The 15429-nt window shown below is 35.6% G+C and overlaps 1 protein-coding gene and 1 non-coding gene across 2 annotated transcripts in view; one reads left to right on the top strand and one right to left on the bottom strand.

The window, feature by feature from the left end:
* The window catches only part of TLK1 (tousled like kinase 1), a 164368-nt gene that overhangs the window by 137176 nt on the left and 11763 nt on the right, over window positions 1-15429 (top strand). Inside the window, exons 13-14 of the mRNA XM_007183263.2 lie at window positions 8999-9096; window positions 11698-11779. Coding sequence (XP_007183325.1) covers window positions 8999-9096; window positions 11698-11779 — 180 coding nt within the window. The remainder of the gene's footprint in view (window positions 1-8998; window positions 9097-11697; window positions 11780-15429) is intronic.
* TRNAA-UGC (transfer RNA alanine (anticodon UGC)) lies at window positions 10714-10785 on the bottom strand. Its single transcript has one exon. It is a non-coding gene; the product is annotated as a tRNA-Ala (tRNA).

Here is a 15429-nt window from a genome sequence, read left to right as displayed (position 1 = left end):
ATTCTGTAGGGTTAGAAACATAATAAATCCAAATCCAATGAATCTGTTAATGTGATAGAGTAACAAATGAGAGTTGAGCAGTAAGTCCATGGCTGAAATAAATACATATTTCTGGTAACCACCAAATAGTAAATGTAAACTTACTTAAGGGCTTATTTTCTTTTGAAATTAGGAAAGTTATTATGCAGCATCATCTTTTTTTAATATAGCAAGGATTATTTAATATTTATTGTTTTAGTTATTAATCAGTTTGTGAAGTTATTGCTCACTCATTCACTAAGTGATTTATTTCCACACTGCCTAAATGAGGCACGATTCAAATTCCCATTTCAGGAGGATTACATAATATTACATTTTTTTCACTTTGAAGTTTTAACCATTCTAAAGTGAACATTAATGTTAAATTTGAATGCCAAGATCTTCTCTGTTTGCTTTGTCTGAATTAATACAGCTAGTAACTGGCAAAGCGAAAACTTGAACCTTGTCTCACTGCTATTTCTTTCTTTTTTTTTTTCTCCTGTTTCAGTGGCAGTACCCTTACGCTTTATTCCTACAGTTCTCTAGTTGTAGATAAATAGCAAGTTGATCCTTTTGTATTCAGAAGAATTAAGTCACTTGTAGCTTTCTCTGCCTGTTTCTTAGAGTAGTGTGAATGTTTGCTTTTTTCTTTTCTCCCAGAAACACGCTGTTTCATTTTCATTGCAGATAAAGGAGAGCAGTTAAGTTTTTCACACACACATACTTCTTTCTTTCTCTTATATATTACTTTCCTGGGGTATCCTGTTAGTGACTGTTCTATCAACTAGAATATTTCTTTATTATTAGCTGCTTCATTGTTTTTCATTCTAAGTTTATTTTTAAAGGTCAACAGGGAAAGCACTTTTTTTTGGTTAAAATGTGTGAATATGCTCTAGTATAATTTTACCTTTTATAGAGCTAAAGATTTAATTGAATAGAACGGAAAAGAACTATATAGTAAAGTATATGGAGACTGTACAAATTATTCCTAAAACTTATTTAAAAATAACTTTTTTGCTGCTAGTAATTATGCACAAACTTCCTTAATTATCACTCATTAAAAGCTTGTAGTTGCAATGGGAATAATTTCCTGTCTTCAAAAAGTTGCTCCTTTGAGGCAGAGCAACTAAATCCCATTTAAAATCCCATTCCACCTGTGCCACATGTGGAATCTCTGGATTTAAGGAAACTAATAAACCACATACCAGTTAGCTTTTATGGTTGATCCTGTTTTGATACCAGTCTTTGATACATTCTAGTTATGGGAAAGTCATTTATCTTTGTGATTTGAGGAGTTCTGCTAGGTTGTTGTTTGTATAGTTCAGATCTTTATTCTGGAATTGAAGAAAACTACATGGATGTGCTTTCCAAGAATTGTTACTAAACTAACACAAACAACTTTTTAAAAAAATCCCTGAAAAACTGTTTTCCTTGTAATAGATTATCTCTGTAGTCATATTATTATTTAAAAGATACAAGTTACCAATCATAATATGCCAAAATAAAGAGGAAGTAAGAAATTTGAAAGTTATTGGGACCAATAACTATGTCATGCCACTGCTATTATTCAAGTTTGTGATGTGAACAGCATGTGGAGGTGTTGCTCCTTATTTTCTAGTCTTTGAATTTTTTTGTCTTCTGGATTTTATATATTTGATTAGTTGGAGAGAATGCATATAGAAGATCTGACATCTCAATATGGAATATTAGATAGTATTGTAGGGATTGGCTTTAATGTATGTGTTTTGGGGTGTGGGTGTGGGTGTGTGTGTGTGTGTGAGAGAGAGAGAGAGAAGCCCTGAATATAAGTGTCAGAAATTTTTATTGGAAAAACATAACCAACTTGTAATTGAAACAGGATTAGTCAAGAACCATCAGCACCAACACAAGTGTATCTTTGCAGACCGAAGGAATCAGCTAAACAATTACAGTCATCTCAATCTCTACTAAAACAAAAATCACATCCAACATGCCACCTGACACCATTTCTTTCTCTCTCTCTCCTTTGCTCCTTGCGATGTGGCATTCATCTCTCCTTGTGCCTCCGTTCTGAAGAGATAACAGTATAGCAACAACTCTGCCACTGAAATCCTGTTCTCTGACCGATTTTGGCACCTGCAAAGAGAAACAACCAGTAACAGGCAGCCGCAGCATCAGTATTAATCTTCCATGATGAAATCTTTACAGGTCAAGAACAAGCACACAGCTCTTTTCTCACTCCTTCACAGTGGACCATGCAACTAGTTGAAATGGAAGACAATGGATTGTCTGCAAGCCTTTTGAACAGTGGAGGATACAGGGCATTGGTTTTAGGTGAATTAACCCCCAAATATTCTTGAAGTTTGATATCTCCTTTGGTCTTTCTTTCTAGAATACCATTGTCATCTGATTTATCAAATCCTTAGTATGACCACAAAGAATAAGTTTGCATATGTGGCATCTCGTCACTTTAGTTTTGAATAAAAGTATGAAAATAATTAATGCTAGAGGGCTTAATCTCTAAAACTGTGTGTGCACCTTTATATTCAAGAAATTTTTCTCTCAGAGCCAACCACATTGTACATTATGTTTCTCTAGAACATAACACAAGGTGCTACTTGTGTAGGAAGTAGTTTTCAGTGGAAATCTAGTGAAAATGCATTATACTAGAAAAAGTCACCATTAAGCCCATGAAGAAGATTATGAGGTTCCTGACTTCTTGGCATGTGTGGGCAAGAAAAGTGCCAAGAAGAGTGTTGGAATTCTAAACTTGACATTTTGTGCTTAGTACTGCTTCCATTTAAAAATGAGTACTATCTGTGAAAGCTGCCTGTGCTGAGAGAACATGGAACTAGCTGTAGATAGGAAAGCTCCCAGTGTATACTCTACTTCCTACTCTCATTGTAAACCTACAAACATATTCCTGGCTTTTCCCCCACCATTTATAATTATACATCTCTACTTGGTAGTAGATGATTGTTCACTTACCAAAGTGAAAATTTAGTAGTAAAATGTGTTTTACTTCTGTAGTGTTTGATATTAATCCAGTTGTTATATAGGCAATGGAATTTCTTAAATTTTGGAAAGAATCTTAGAAGTCATGTTAACCATTGGTTAGAGCAGGGTTTAATTTATTCAGGTTTGTAAGTTCAGTTTAGAGATCACTGTTTCACAAAAAAGAGAGAACAATTGCTTGGCCACTGGCCAAGAACTGTAACTCCATGCCGTTTATATGCATATGTATAGAGAGGGTCTAGAAGATTAGGTTCTTCTCATTATTGTGTAGAAAGTTAAATCTTTTCATACTTAAAAAAAATATGGAATCCACCAAAGTCCTGAAAAAGGTTAAAAGGAGGCAGAAAGCTGGAGGAAAGTATAGTAGTAAGGCATTGTACCTGTATGTGCTAAGACTTGGTGTCAGCACCTTGGCTAATGTTTTTAACATCAAGGAATTTCATCCCCCTAATACAGTAGCTGTGATTTCTTTTTCAGGAAGTGTACTAAATATTTAAAGTTTGCCACAGAGTTGAACTGTTACATTTATTTGCTGCTGAGAAGATAGGGTTGGGTTTGTTTAAACAGAATGGGGGAACTGACAGAATCAAAACCTGTCCATTTTAACACTCATTCCCATTTAAGGGTTTTGATGTATATATTTATGCATTTGAAGAGAGATTAACGACCCCCTACCCCCCCAAAGAAGGAAATGAAGTGCAGAGAGAGGAAAACATTAAGGTTCTAAAGTAATTATCTAAGCCAGTTAAACACACCTGAGGGAAATGCAGTATGCTTCCCTCAGTAATATCCAGCTCGGTGATTGAGGATGGGCATGGAGGGAGCATATATATAGTTAGGAAAGAAAACCTCCTTAGGAATTTCATAATATTTGTCCCTTCTCCTCCTCCTACCCTACTCCTCAATCTATACAACCATACTCAAGCAAAAATAGGATTATGGGCAGTAGTTTCAAAACCGACCTCTGTACATTCACCGTGGTTTTTTTGTTGGTTGGTTCATATTTCCAATGGCTCATGTCTCTCATATCTATATTTAAGATATATTAAAGAATATAATGGAGAAAAATTTGAGGACATTTAATAAGGATAAATTTGAAGTAAATCGGTAAAAATTTTCTTCTTAATTCTTTTTTTCTGCACTGCCCTTTCTGTTAGTCTTTAATAGTGCCTTTTGTTAATTTTACGTTTCACTCTCCTGGTGATAAACTTTTAGAATGACATTATAAATATTTAATCAAATTAAAACTTAATTTGAGGACCTGGAGATACTAACTTTTGAGGGATTCGTATTGTTCATACTAGTAAAATGAATTTGGTGTTAAACTTGTTGAAACCTCATTCTGAACTAGTTTTCCCAGACCGACTAATGCTGTTTTGGTGCTGTTGAATATACTATTGTAAGTGATAAGCGTTTCTCTGCTTTCACCATCTTCATAATATACCACACAGAATTCTTCTACCAACCCTGATGGATTATAGGCAAGCTGAGAACGATATATCAGAAAATACTTTCTATCTTATCTTGGCTTTATAGAAAGGCCGCTCTTCGAAATTGAGGGGTTTTTTGTGGGGCTGACATGTAACATACATTAAAGATTTGCTAAAGACGTTTAAACTAGGATGTTTAATTTTTTCAGGATATCCATTAGTTTTACATGCGAAAATGCATTTTATAACTCTTTAAGCTTTATAGTTTAATGCCTACACACCCCCACTTAAAAAAAATTGCCATTAAGGGAAATGCTCAAATATACCCCAAATCTGCCTAGCAGTTTTAATCTGGCATTTTACAGAGATTCTACTGTTGCTGTAACGTAATTTTAGCTTAGCATGTTGAGCCAAGAGGATACTAAGTTGCCAGAAAGGACTTTGATTACAAATAGAAAGCATTTCTATGCTAAATATCTGGTGAGGGACAAACTGGTTTTACCTTCCATATAAATTTTTAAAAGTTAAAAATTTTAGAAGGTGGTGTGTTTTGCAGGTTACTTAAATGATGAGGCAATATTGAGATCTGTTGTTGTATACTTGTCTGACCTGGGTTTTTTAATATGTTTAAGTAATTCAGAATATTAGATCTTATTTAAAAATACTGTTAAAATAGCTGTAGTGTGTACTGTTAAGGTCCATTGCTATATCTTTTTGTTTAAATGGAAAAGAGCCATGTCCTTTTATTGTATGTGATTACCAAACCTACCTCTCTCTTTAATGGGATCTTTTCTTACTCATGTCCCTTCAACACCATAATTGTCTACAGAGACCAGTTCCTTTCCAGAGATGCTGTTTGTTTCTTCGTAGACCTTCTCTGCTTTAATTGCTTAGCTGGTGGATGACTTGAGGATTGAAACTTGGTGTTCTTACTAAGCATGATCTAGCTGTCTGGATTGCCTCTCTTTTTTATTTTAATAATTTGGACTACCTTTGCCATGCGTTTCAGGCTTCCATTCCATAATGATTCAGATCAGTTTTGAGCCCAGGTCTGCCTTGCCTCTCCTGAACCCTCTGAAAACGATTAATTCTGAGGATGGCCCAGAGGCTAATGTCAGTCTCAAGCAAGGAGAGCATGGCCTACAGTATATAGATCTTTGGAAATGATCTGCAGTAAAGATAAGTTTAGTTGCTAAGACTACCATATTCTGGATGTTGTACCTTGGGGCTAGACCAAAACTGGGCCTTGCCCCTTTCTGTAAGGAGAGGATACTAAGCAGTATTGCCTAGTGTTTGCCTAAAAGTATGTGTATTAATCTGTTCAGGCTGCCATAACAAAATACCATAGACTGGATGGCTTAAACAAGAGAAACTTATTTCTCAGTTTTAGAGGCTGGAAGTCTAAGATCAAGGTCCAGCAGGGTTTAGTTTCTGATGGGGCTCTCTTCCTCATCTGTAGATGGCCATCTTCTCAAGCCTTCACATGATTTTTTCTCTGTGCTCCCACAAAGAGGTAGTGGGGTTGGAAGGAGAGATCTCTTTCTCTCTCTTCCTCCTCAAAAAGCCACTAATACCATCATGAGGGCTCCACTCTCATGACCTAAGCTAGCTCTAATTACCTCACAAAGTCCCCTTCTCCAAATACTATCACATTGGGGTTTAGGGCTTAGACATACAAAATTTGGGAGGAACACAAACCTTCATTCCATAATAGCATGTATACTTTTTCTCAGTGGGATTTGAGATAAGTTACTTAGAGTTATTGAATTATCTTTCCTCTAGAAGTGTGTTACTTTGTTTTAAGGTCCAAGATATTGTGGAATAAATATTAAATTACAATATGGAAGATGTAAATATATTTCACTGATGACTATGGAGGATTTATGTCTATTTGCATGACTTTGTTATAGTTCCTTCCCTTGACATGCCTCTTTTTTTTTTAATTTTTTTTTTTAAAGTACACCTGAGTTATACATTATTTAATTTTTATTTATTTATTTACTTATTTTTGGCTGTGTTGGGTCTTCGTTTTTGTGCGAGGGCTTTCTCTAGTTGCAGCAAGCGGGGGCCACTCTTCATTGCGGTGCGCGGGCCTCTCACTATCGCGGCCTCTCTTGTTGCGGAGCACAGGCTCCAGACGCGCAGGCTCAGTAATTGTGGCTCACGGGCCTAGTTGCTCCGCGGCATGTGGGATCTTCCCAGACCAGGGCTCGAACCTGTGTCCCCTGCATTGGCAGGCAGATTCTCAACCACTGTGCCACCAGGGAAGCCCGACATGCCTCTTAAATACCTAGGATCCAGCTTTTTTTTTTAAACTAGTGCTCCTGACATTTTGTTTCTTCCTGTAAACACTACAGTTCCAACTGAATGAAGCTTGCCTCTGCTTTTGTATTGTAAGATCTTATGGGGCATACTTGTCATGTTTTATAGAGGGTAAAAAGCTTGCTTAGCTGGCACAGACATACATTTTATTTTCTTTAGTAAGTATATTGTGATATTGATTACTGCCATTGTATAAACATCTGAAGATTACCAAAAATTAAAAAAAATGTAATTATGTGTCAACAATCTAGTTGAATCTCATAATTATATATTTATGAGTTAATAAAATTTAATTTCTATAAATTCATTTTTAAAATAGTATCCCCATACCACATTTTCAAATGAAAGCTGAAACAAGTATTTTTGCTGGTATTCTAATAGGCCTTTCACCATTTTATCAGATTATTTAAAATTATACCAACTTACTAAGTGTTTAGTAGCTTCCTACATGTATAAGAAGTTAATGGCAGGTTTTAAGGCAGCAAACATTAGTAATCTGAAGAAAGAAGGTTACCACTTTCTGTGTTCTGTGGCATAAATGAATTTGAATTTTTTCATACTCATGGGCGGCACAGCTATATGGCCAGTTTCTTATTCTACTTTATATAACTAAATGGAGACAACTGAACTGTGGTTTGACTTTATTGTTCCAAAGCTTTTTAATCTGTTTCCTCTCCTTATAATGAATCTTCAGTTATTTAATCCCCTGGGACATTATCTTACCTTTTTTCTTTTTTCATTAAAATTAGAAATATTTGTAACTGAAGCTACATTAAATGAGGAACTTTCAGAGAATTTAGTGTATCTATTTTAGAAAACTCTCCCCAAAATTTTAGAAAAGTTCATCTTCACTTAAATTTATTTATTTTTCTTTTTTTTTTTACTTAAATTTATTTTGAAGGTTTCTATGTATCATCTAATGCCTAATTTACATTAAATATCTCTGCAACAAGTAGTGGTTGTTTCATTTTAAAATAACTGAAATAATCTTAAGGTCAGGTGGAATATGAACAACATACTTAGATTTAGTTTTTTAATCTGTGAACGTTTGTTTTTCTTTATGATACTTAGAATATTCCTTTCAGTTTAAGCCTTAGATAAAGGTGTAATAGACTTTATATCTCTATTATCTGCTTTACGATGAAATAATATTTATATTTTCAAAGTAAATTTCAGAACTATTAATTCTTTGAGATAAAGGATTTTTAAAAAAATATCAGAAGATAAATCATTAAGAGACAGTGCTAATGAAAAACAAATATTTAAATAACCTCTGTTCCACGTGGTATAGATTTATAACGGTAGTGGTACACGTTTAGGCCAAGGCAATCTGGATTTGTTTACTTACTCAATAAATAGTTATTCAAAAATATTATAAAATTGGGCATTTGTAGAACTTTTCACTGAAATTTGGTATGTTCTTGTTTTTTAAGTAGTATTTAAATTTATATTGACAAGAGGTATGTGTGTAATGGGTGATTTTATTTGTTTTGGTGTCTAATTTTTTTAAATGTTCTAAAAATTGTATATTTTGAGACATGAAAAATATTTATCAAAATGTTTAAATGAATGTTAAAGTAAGTTTCTTTAGGATTTGCCTAGGTCTGCTCTGATAACTAAGGATCTGCCACAGCTATTCATAAAATTTTTGTTTTAAGAGTCTCTTTAAAATTGTAGTGGGATTTATCCAAAGTGAGTGGTCAGACTGTGTGTGTGTGTGTGTGTGTGTGTGTGTGTGTGTGTGTATTCCAAATGTTGTCAGGTCTCAGAATAATCAGTAGTTCTGTCTTCTACCTTTCTTCCTCTTTCAACTGTTGTGAAATATCTCCATTTCATTTGTTTTGTACTAGTAAATTATTCCCTCGTAAATTAAAATTTGGATGTACCAGAAATAAAACTTTCAGCTCATTTTGTGTTATAAGTCAGTTTCAGACTACCTTGCAGTCATTTTCAGTTTAGACATTATAAAAATAGATTTCTTGTGGTACAGAATAAAAGTCAGCATCTCGTTAGGTATATAGATTTTCATGTGGAGGATGGTTTCTTGAAATAGGCTTTTGCCGTATCTCTTTCTATCTTTCAGGCATTGAAAAGAGCACTTTGGTCTTTTAACCCAGTGGTACTTTATAATACACTATTCTTCCCATCACTGTAAAAAATTGGTGCATGAGTAAAAATATCTTTTATATCACAAATAAATTGAGCTTGTTATAGTCCCCTCTCTTCATTTTCAGGAAGAGGCAGAAATCCAGGCAGAACTTGAACGTTTGGAAAGAGTCAGAAATCTTCACATTCGAGAGCTCAAAAGAATAAATAATGAAGATAATTCACAGTAAGTCATTATTTGTATTTCACAGTTTTCCATGATAAAAGTTTTTTTCTCCCCTTGGAGATCATAAACACAGTATTTCCTTGTTGGGGGGCTTCTCATCATAGACTTAAAGTCCTTCCCATGGCTCAGAAGGCCTCGTATGATCTGGTCTCTGGCCATCTCACCACCCCATCTCTCTCATCCTCCCCTCACTTATATGTCGTAGACACACTGGCCCCCTCAAACATGTCTGACTCGTTCCCTCAAGGCTTTTGTGCTCGCCATTTCCTCTTCCTGAAATGTTCCTCCTCTAAATATCTGAGTGGCTTACTCCTTATTTCACTCCCAGTGGTCATTAGAGAAGCCACCCTGTCTAAAATAGCAGTCCTTGCCTCACTCCATCCCCTATCTCAGTATCCTTGCCTTACTTTATTTTTTCTTAGCACTTAGCACTATTTGGAATTACAAATTTTTTTGTTTTCAGTTATTTTATCTGTTTCCTTTCACTAGAATGTAAGCTACATGAGAGCAGGGACTTAGTTTTGTTCTTGCTATATCCCCAGAACCTAGACCAGTGCCTGGCATATGGTAGGCACAGAATAAATATTTGTTAACTAAATACCAAAGTTAATATTATAGTAGTGAGGAAAAAATTATTTCAACCAAAGGGATTTCAGTAAGCCATGTATCCAGCATTATGTAAAAACTGGAGAAGAAATAGAAAAGTAGTTTAAGTTATAGTCTCTGTCCTTAATCCCTAATTATCAAAATGACATTAAATGCTAAAGGAATTCAAAGAATAGAAAATATATGTGGACTGGTGGGAACTTTATGAAGAAGACAGAAATTAAGCAAGGCATTAATTGGATTTAGTCAGTGTAGAGGACAGGAAGGATGTCTTTTTACACTTTGAGACTTATGTAATTTAAATCTTCATGACCTAATACGAGTGTCAGAATTGGAAGTGGCCTATTTCTGCCGTGAAATACAAATATCTTGCTTAAAAGAAGGCCTATTTATGATCATCTTTGTATGAACACAATCATTCCAGTGTATAATGTCAATGAAATAATAGTTATGTAATATCCTTAATTGTACCAGATGAAAATTCTGATACAGCAGATAAGACAAAACTAATTTAAAATTGGCTCTTCTGGGGCTTCCCTGGTGGCGCAGTGGTTGAGAATCCGCCTGCCAATGCAGGGGACACGGGTTCGAGCCCTGGTCTGGGAAGATCCCACATGCCGCAGAGCAACTAGGCCCGTGAGCCACAATTACTGAGCCTGCGCGTCTGGAGCCTGTGCTCCGCAACAAGAGAGGCCGCGATAGTGAGAGGCCTGTGCACCGCGATGAAGAGTGGTCCCCACTTGCCACAACTAGAGAAAGCCCTCGCACAGAAACGAAGACCCAACACAGCCATAAATAAATAAAAAATAAATAAATAAAAGATAAGCAAATGAATTTAATATTTCTTTAAAAAAAAAAATAAAAAATAAAATTGGCTCTTCTGAAAATTATGTCCAAACTTGTTTGTGGATATTACTTAATCCACTTGATGAAAATTAAATAAATTGTTACAGCTTTACACTTTTCTTTTCTTTTTTTCTTCTTTTGGCTGCGTGGCTTGCAGGATTTTAGTTCCCCGGCCAGGGATTGAACCTGGGTCACGGCAGTGCAAGTGCCAAGTCCTAACCACTGGACCACCAGGGAATTCCCTACATTTTGCTTTAAAACTAACAGAAATCTCTTTTATTTATAAGTTCTCAGGAAAAGCTTAAATTATCAAAGCTGTGTTGATATTGAATAAAATATCGTGTGTTTGCATCTGGAATTATAAAGCTATCATTGATTTATTTATTTATTTTCCTTAAATATCAAGAGTGCACATTTTGGAACCACATTTTTCTGCTAAGCCCTGCCATGTATTAGCTGTTGACCTTGGACAAGTTACTTAACCTTTCTGTGCAGTAGTGCCCTCATCTGTAAAATAGAGGTAGTAGCAGGGCCTACTTCAAAGGGTTGGTTAAGAACCAAATGAGATAATACAGGTGAGTGCTTAATGTATAGCAGGTACAATAAGCTTTAAATAGTAATAGCAGTATTGTCTGTGGTGGTTTTTTTTTAAAGCATTTCTTTTTTGATTAGGAATTAAAATTTTATTTATAAAAGGCAAAGGCTGTAAAATTTCACCATGGATGAAAGCCAGTTTATAAATATAATTATTTTTAATCATATGTCAATATTATAAAACTTGATTAACTGTAACTCCCAAAATGAAAGTATATTTTTCCAAGGGAAGTAATTCCTGCTGAATAGATATGGGATTTCATAAAGCTCTTAGTAATACAATAGTCAGTAGGTCTTTATCACAGTGCTATAATTGGTCATTGAACCTGAATATTCGGCTGTAAATGTTAAGCTTTGTGAACACCAGAGTGTTAAGATGGGTGATAGTCATGCAGTTAGAGAAGGAAAAGAAGTATGGAATGGAATTCAAAATTAGCAGAAGAGTAGCTGAAAAAGAAGTAGCTGGGAGTAGAATAAGAGAGCTAACTTTGTTGTGGACGAAACCTTTTTGTGGGTGTTTTCATGTGCCTGAGTGTTTTTTTCCCCACCCTTAAGGTTCAAAGATCACCCAACGTTAAATGAAAGATATTTATTACTCCATCTGCTTGGTAGAGGTGGCTTTAGTGAAGTGTATAAGGTAATGTACATTTTTTTCCTGTTCTTCATACTAATATGACAAAGATATAGGAATATGTGGTTAAGAAGTACATGTCTTTTTATTGATTTTATGATTTTTTGACTGGTTTTATGTCCTCTCATTATAAAAAATAGTCTGTGGTGGCTTATGTTGTCTTATCTCAAGAGTCTAAAAACTATCCTTGTGCCTTTGCAGTTCCTCTGATATTTGGTACCTGGTTATCACTAGCCAGTCTGATACAAGTAATAACAGCCATTAGAATCAAGATAGGCAGGTAGCCATTTAATATAGTACATTTATGGAAAGGTTGTATCCCTTAATTTAAACATGTGTCACAAGTCTTACACGTCCTGAATTTACCCTAATTTCTACCTATTTTAAGGCCAGTGTTTCTCAAATGTGTATTTATAAATGTAGAAATATTTACTCATCATGTTTAATGCTTTATACCTTACTTTTTTTCCACTCTATGTTATCTTTCTGCCCAACCTTTAAATATTGTAGTTCCTAAGGTCTCATCATTCTTGTTCTCCTTTTCAAATATATCCCCCTCCCATTCACTAAGTTATCACCTATTTGATTTCAGATACAGATGTATAGATACATAGCTATCTACCCCACACTTTCCTTCTGAGCCCCATACCTGCTGGTTTATATGACTTAGTCTGTTCACCTCATGTGGATGCTTCATAAGCACTGCAAACTCACATCTGAAATAGAAGTTATCTCTTCTCCCAACCCCCCCCTTTTAACATTGCTCCCTACTTTAATACACAGCACTGCCATTTATCTGCCCAGTCCCCCAAGTGAAAAACATAAAAGCCATCCTTCAATTCACGTTGCCCTTACTCCCTTCCCCCAACATAACCAGTCCCTGGTGTCTGTCATTATTAATGTCATTAAGCGCTCCTAAATCCAGCAATGACCCTTCTCCCTCTCTCTTAGCTCAGGGCCTCATTGTCTCTTGTTGCATTGCTGCCCAAGTCTCCTAGCTGATCACCTTTTTCTGGGCATTGAGTTTCTCCAGTTCATTTGTGTATGCTGCAGCTAGAGTGGCCTTGTTATAAAATGCAGTCTGATCATCTCACTCCCCTGCTTATAAGCCCCAGTGGCTTCCCATTTGCTCTTAGCATAAAGTCATATGAAGGTCATAGTCTCACCTTAAACTTCAATTCCTATAGAAGGCTTCCCTGTTAGTCTGCCTTTGATTAGCTCCTTGTAACACTTGGTGCTTCATTATGTATTGGTATAGTCAGTGATTAAGACCTTGGGTTCTGAAGCCAGACAGGCTGGGTTTGAATCCTGGCTAATTCTGACTGCTGTTTACTAACTGTATAAACTTGGGCTTATTGCTTACCATCCTCTGCCTGTCTTCAGCTGGGAATGCTAATAGTACCTACATCATAGGATCATTATAGTGATTAAACAAACTCACAGGAAAATCACATAGAACTCTGTTGCTGAGAAAATGTAAGCTCATTAGATTGTTATTAGAAATCCTCTCTGTTCAACGAGACAACCTGTATCCAGTTCTGACTCTGGGGGAAATTATGGGATTTAGATTCAGAGAACTTCATTTCTGATCTTGGTTCAACCATGAACTATTTTTTGTTTTGTTAACTTGGACGAGCATTAAGTGTTACCCATCAAGAGTGATCTGTAAGCTCTCTTCCAATTCCTATTTCTCTGATTCTAATGGTAGTTCATCCTCAGGCACTTAATGGTTGAGTAGTCTTACTCAGGCCACAAGGTAGAAAAGAAGGTCATAATGTTGCTCACTGTGGATCTAAAAATCACCAAAAGTATAGTTAGCTAGCGCTAGCTCTGCCTAGAAGTTGCCCGGCTTCTGAGCCTACTGATAGCTTTCATGACAGTCTTCTGCCACTGCCCAATAGTATTTCCATTGTTTTTAGCCCCATAGATAGGGTCTAAAAGGAACTTTTCTTCTGGAAGAAAAGGCTTCTGTAGAAATTAGAAAATGCAGATTGTGGGGCCCTAATGACTTGAACCCTCAGTACTGACTTAAATACTAATGACAGCCCCTCCAACCCCTTCAAGTCCTTTCATTGTTGCCAGGTGGCTTGGTAAACAAAGTAGCAGACTGTAAGTCAAAAAATTGACTCTTCTCTATACCAAGGTGGAAAACATTGAATCAGTTGCTCAGTGATTACCATCTTAACTTGATGGGAAGGTATACTTTACTCTCCTAATCTTGGGAGAAAGATGTGTCATATACAGGTATTATAATCAATGTACACGGATGATAACTTTATTAGTACTAAGAATTTTATTTTCTCTTATTTTTACTATGATTGCCTTTGAGTTTTATAAAAGCTTTTTTGCTTTCTCTCACATGAACTTTTATTTTTATTCTTTTCTATTATATTTCTTAAAACTTAACTTTTAATAGTATAATGAGCTAATGTTTATTGGATATTTATTATGAATCATATATTATTCTAAACACTTTATATGTTTCACCCCATTTAGTCGACAACCCAAACCTTATGAGACTGAGGCTATTAGAGAGGGTATTAAGCACAAAGTCATGCAGCTAATAAGTTCATCTGACTCCAAAGTGAATATTCTTTTTTTTTTTTCACACACACACACACTGTATTTTATTTTTACAAGAGATAAATAGACTGACACCAAGCATTGTACATGGATGACCACAACAAAAGCAACAATGATTGCAATTACCAAACATGAAACACACTCATACTATGTCATAATATTGACATTCAGTCCAGTAATCCTCCACTGTAACAGCTCCTTTACTTTGCAGTGAAAATTGATTTGTATATTCTTTGCCTCTGAGCAAAGTGAATATTCTTAATTACTGCATCCTATATTATTTCTGATGTCATGCTTTTATAATTTCGTGACAAGCAGTTTACCCCTACTGCTTATTTTAAGGTTAAATTGATAGAGGGAGTGGGAACTAGGAACCTTCTTCCTAATAAATATGTAAGCTTTTAGTGTTTTCTTAAGGGAGTGCTTTTGTGTAAAAGTCACAGTTGAACCTAAATTATTAAATTCCTCTTTAATGATATTCATTTTTTTAAAAAAACATTTATAAGTCACCTGAAGCCTTAAAATATTGATCATTCTTTATTTAAGAAATAGTCTGGTCATTTGAACAAACCAGTATAAAACCTTTTTTGAGCCCAGATTAAGGAAATATTGCTGATAGAGTTAGGTGTGATAATTAATGGTTATGGTTATGTTTAAACAGTTTCATAATAAAAGTTTAGAATTTTTTTAAAACAGTTGGGAAATTGTTAGGAACTTGTTAATTTTCAAATAAGGGGGGGAAAAAAAGGTGGAGTTGCTAGGAAAGGACACAGGAACCCACCAAAAAAGTATTACAGCTGCCTGTTTTCCTGGCCGCTTACTGCTACTACCAGTATAGAGAAGAACATCTGTATTAAAAACAGATAGCTTGGGACTTCCCTGGTGGCACAGTGGTTAAGAATCCACCTGCCAGTGCAAGGGACACGGGTTTGATCCCTGGAGATCGCACGTGCCGCGGAGCAGCTAGGCCCGTGCACCACAACGACTGAGCCTGCGAGCCACAACTACTGAGCCCATGCACCGCAACTTCTGAGCCCATGTGCTACAACTACTGAAGTCCTCGCATCTAGAGC

The sequence above is a fragment of the Balaenoptera acutorostrata genome, chromosome 8, assembly GCF_949987535.1.
Source record: "Balaenoptera acutorostrata chromosome 8, mBalAcu1.1, whole genome shotgun sequence".
Classification (NCBI taxonomy): domain Eukaryota; kingdom Metazoa; phylum Chordata; class Mammalia; order Artiodactyla; family Balaenopteridae; genus Balaenoptera; species Balaenoptera acutorostrata.
The sequence above is the reverse complement of the archived record's forward strand: the minus strand, read 5'-3'. Positions and strand labels throughout refer to the sequence as shown.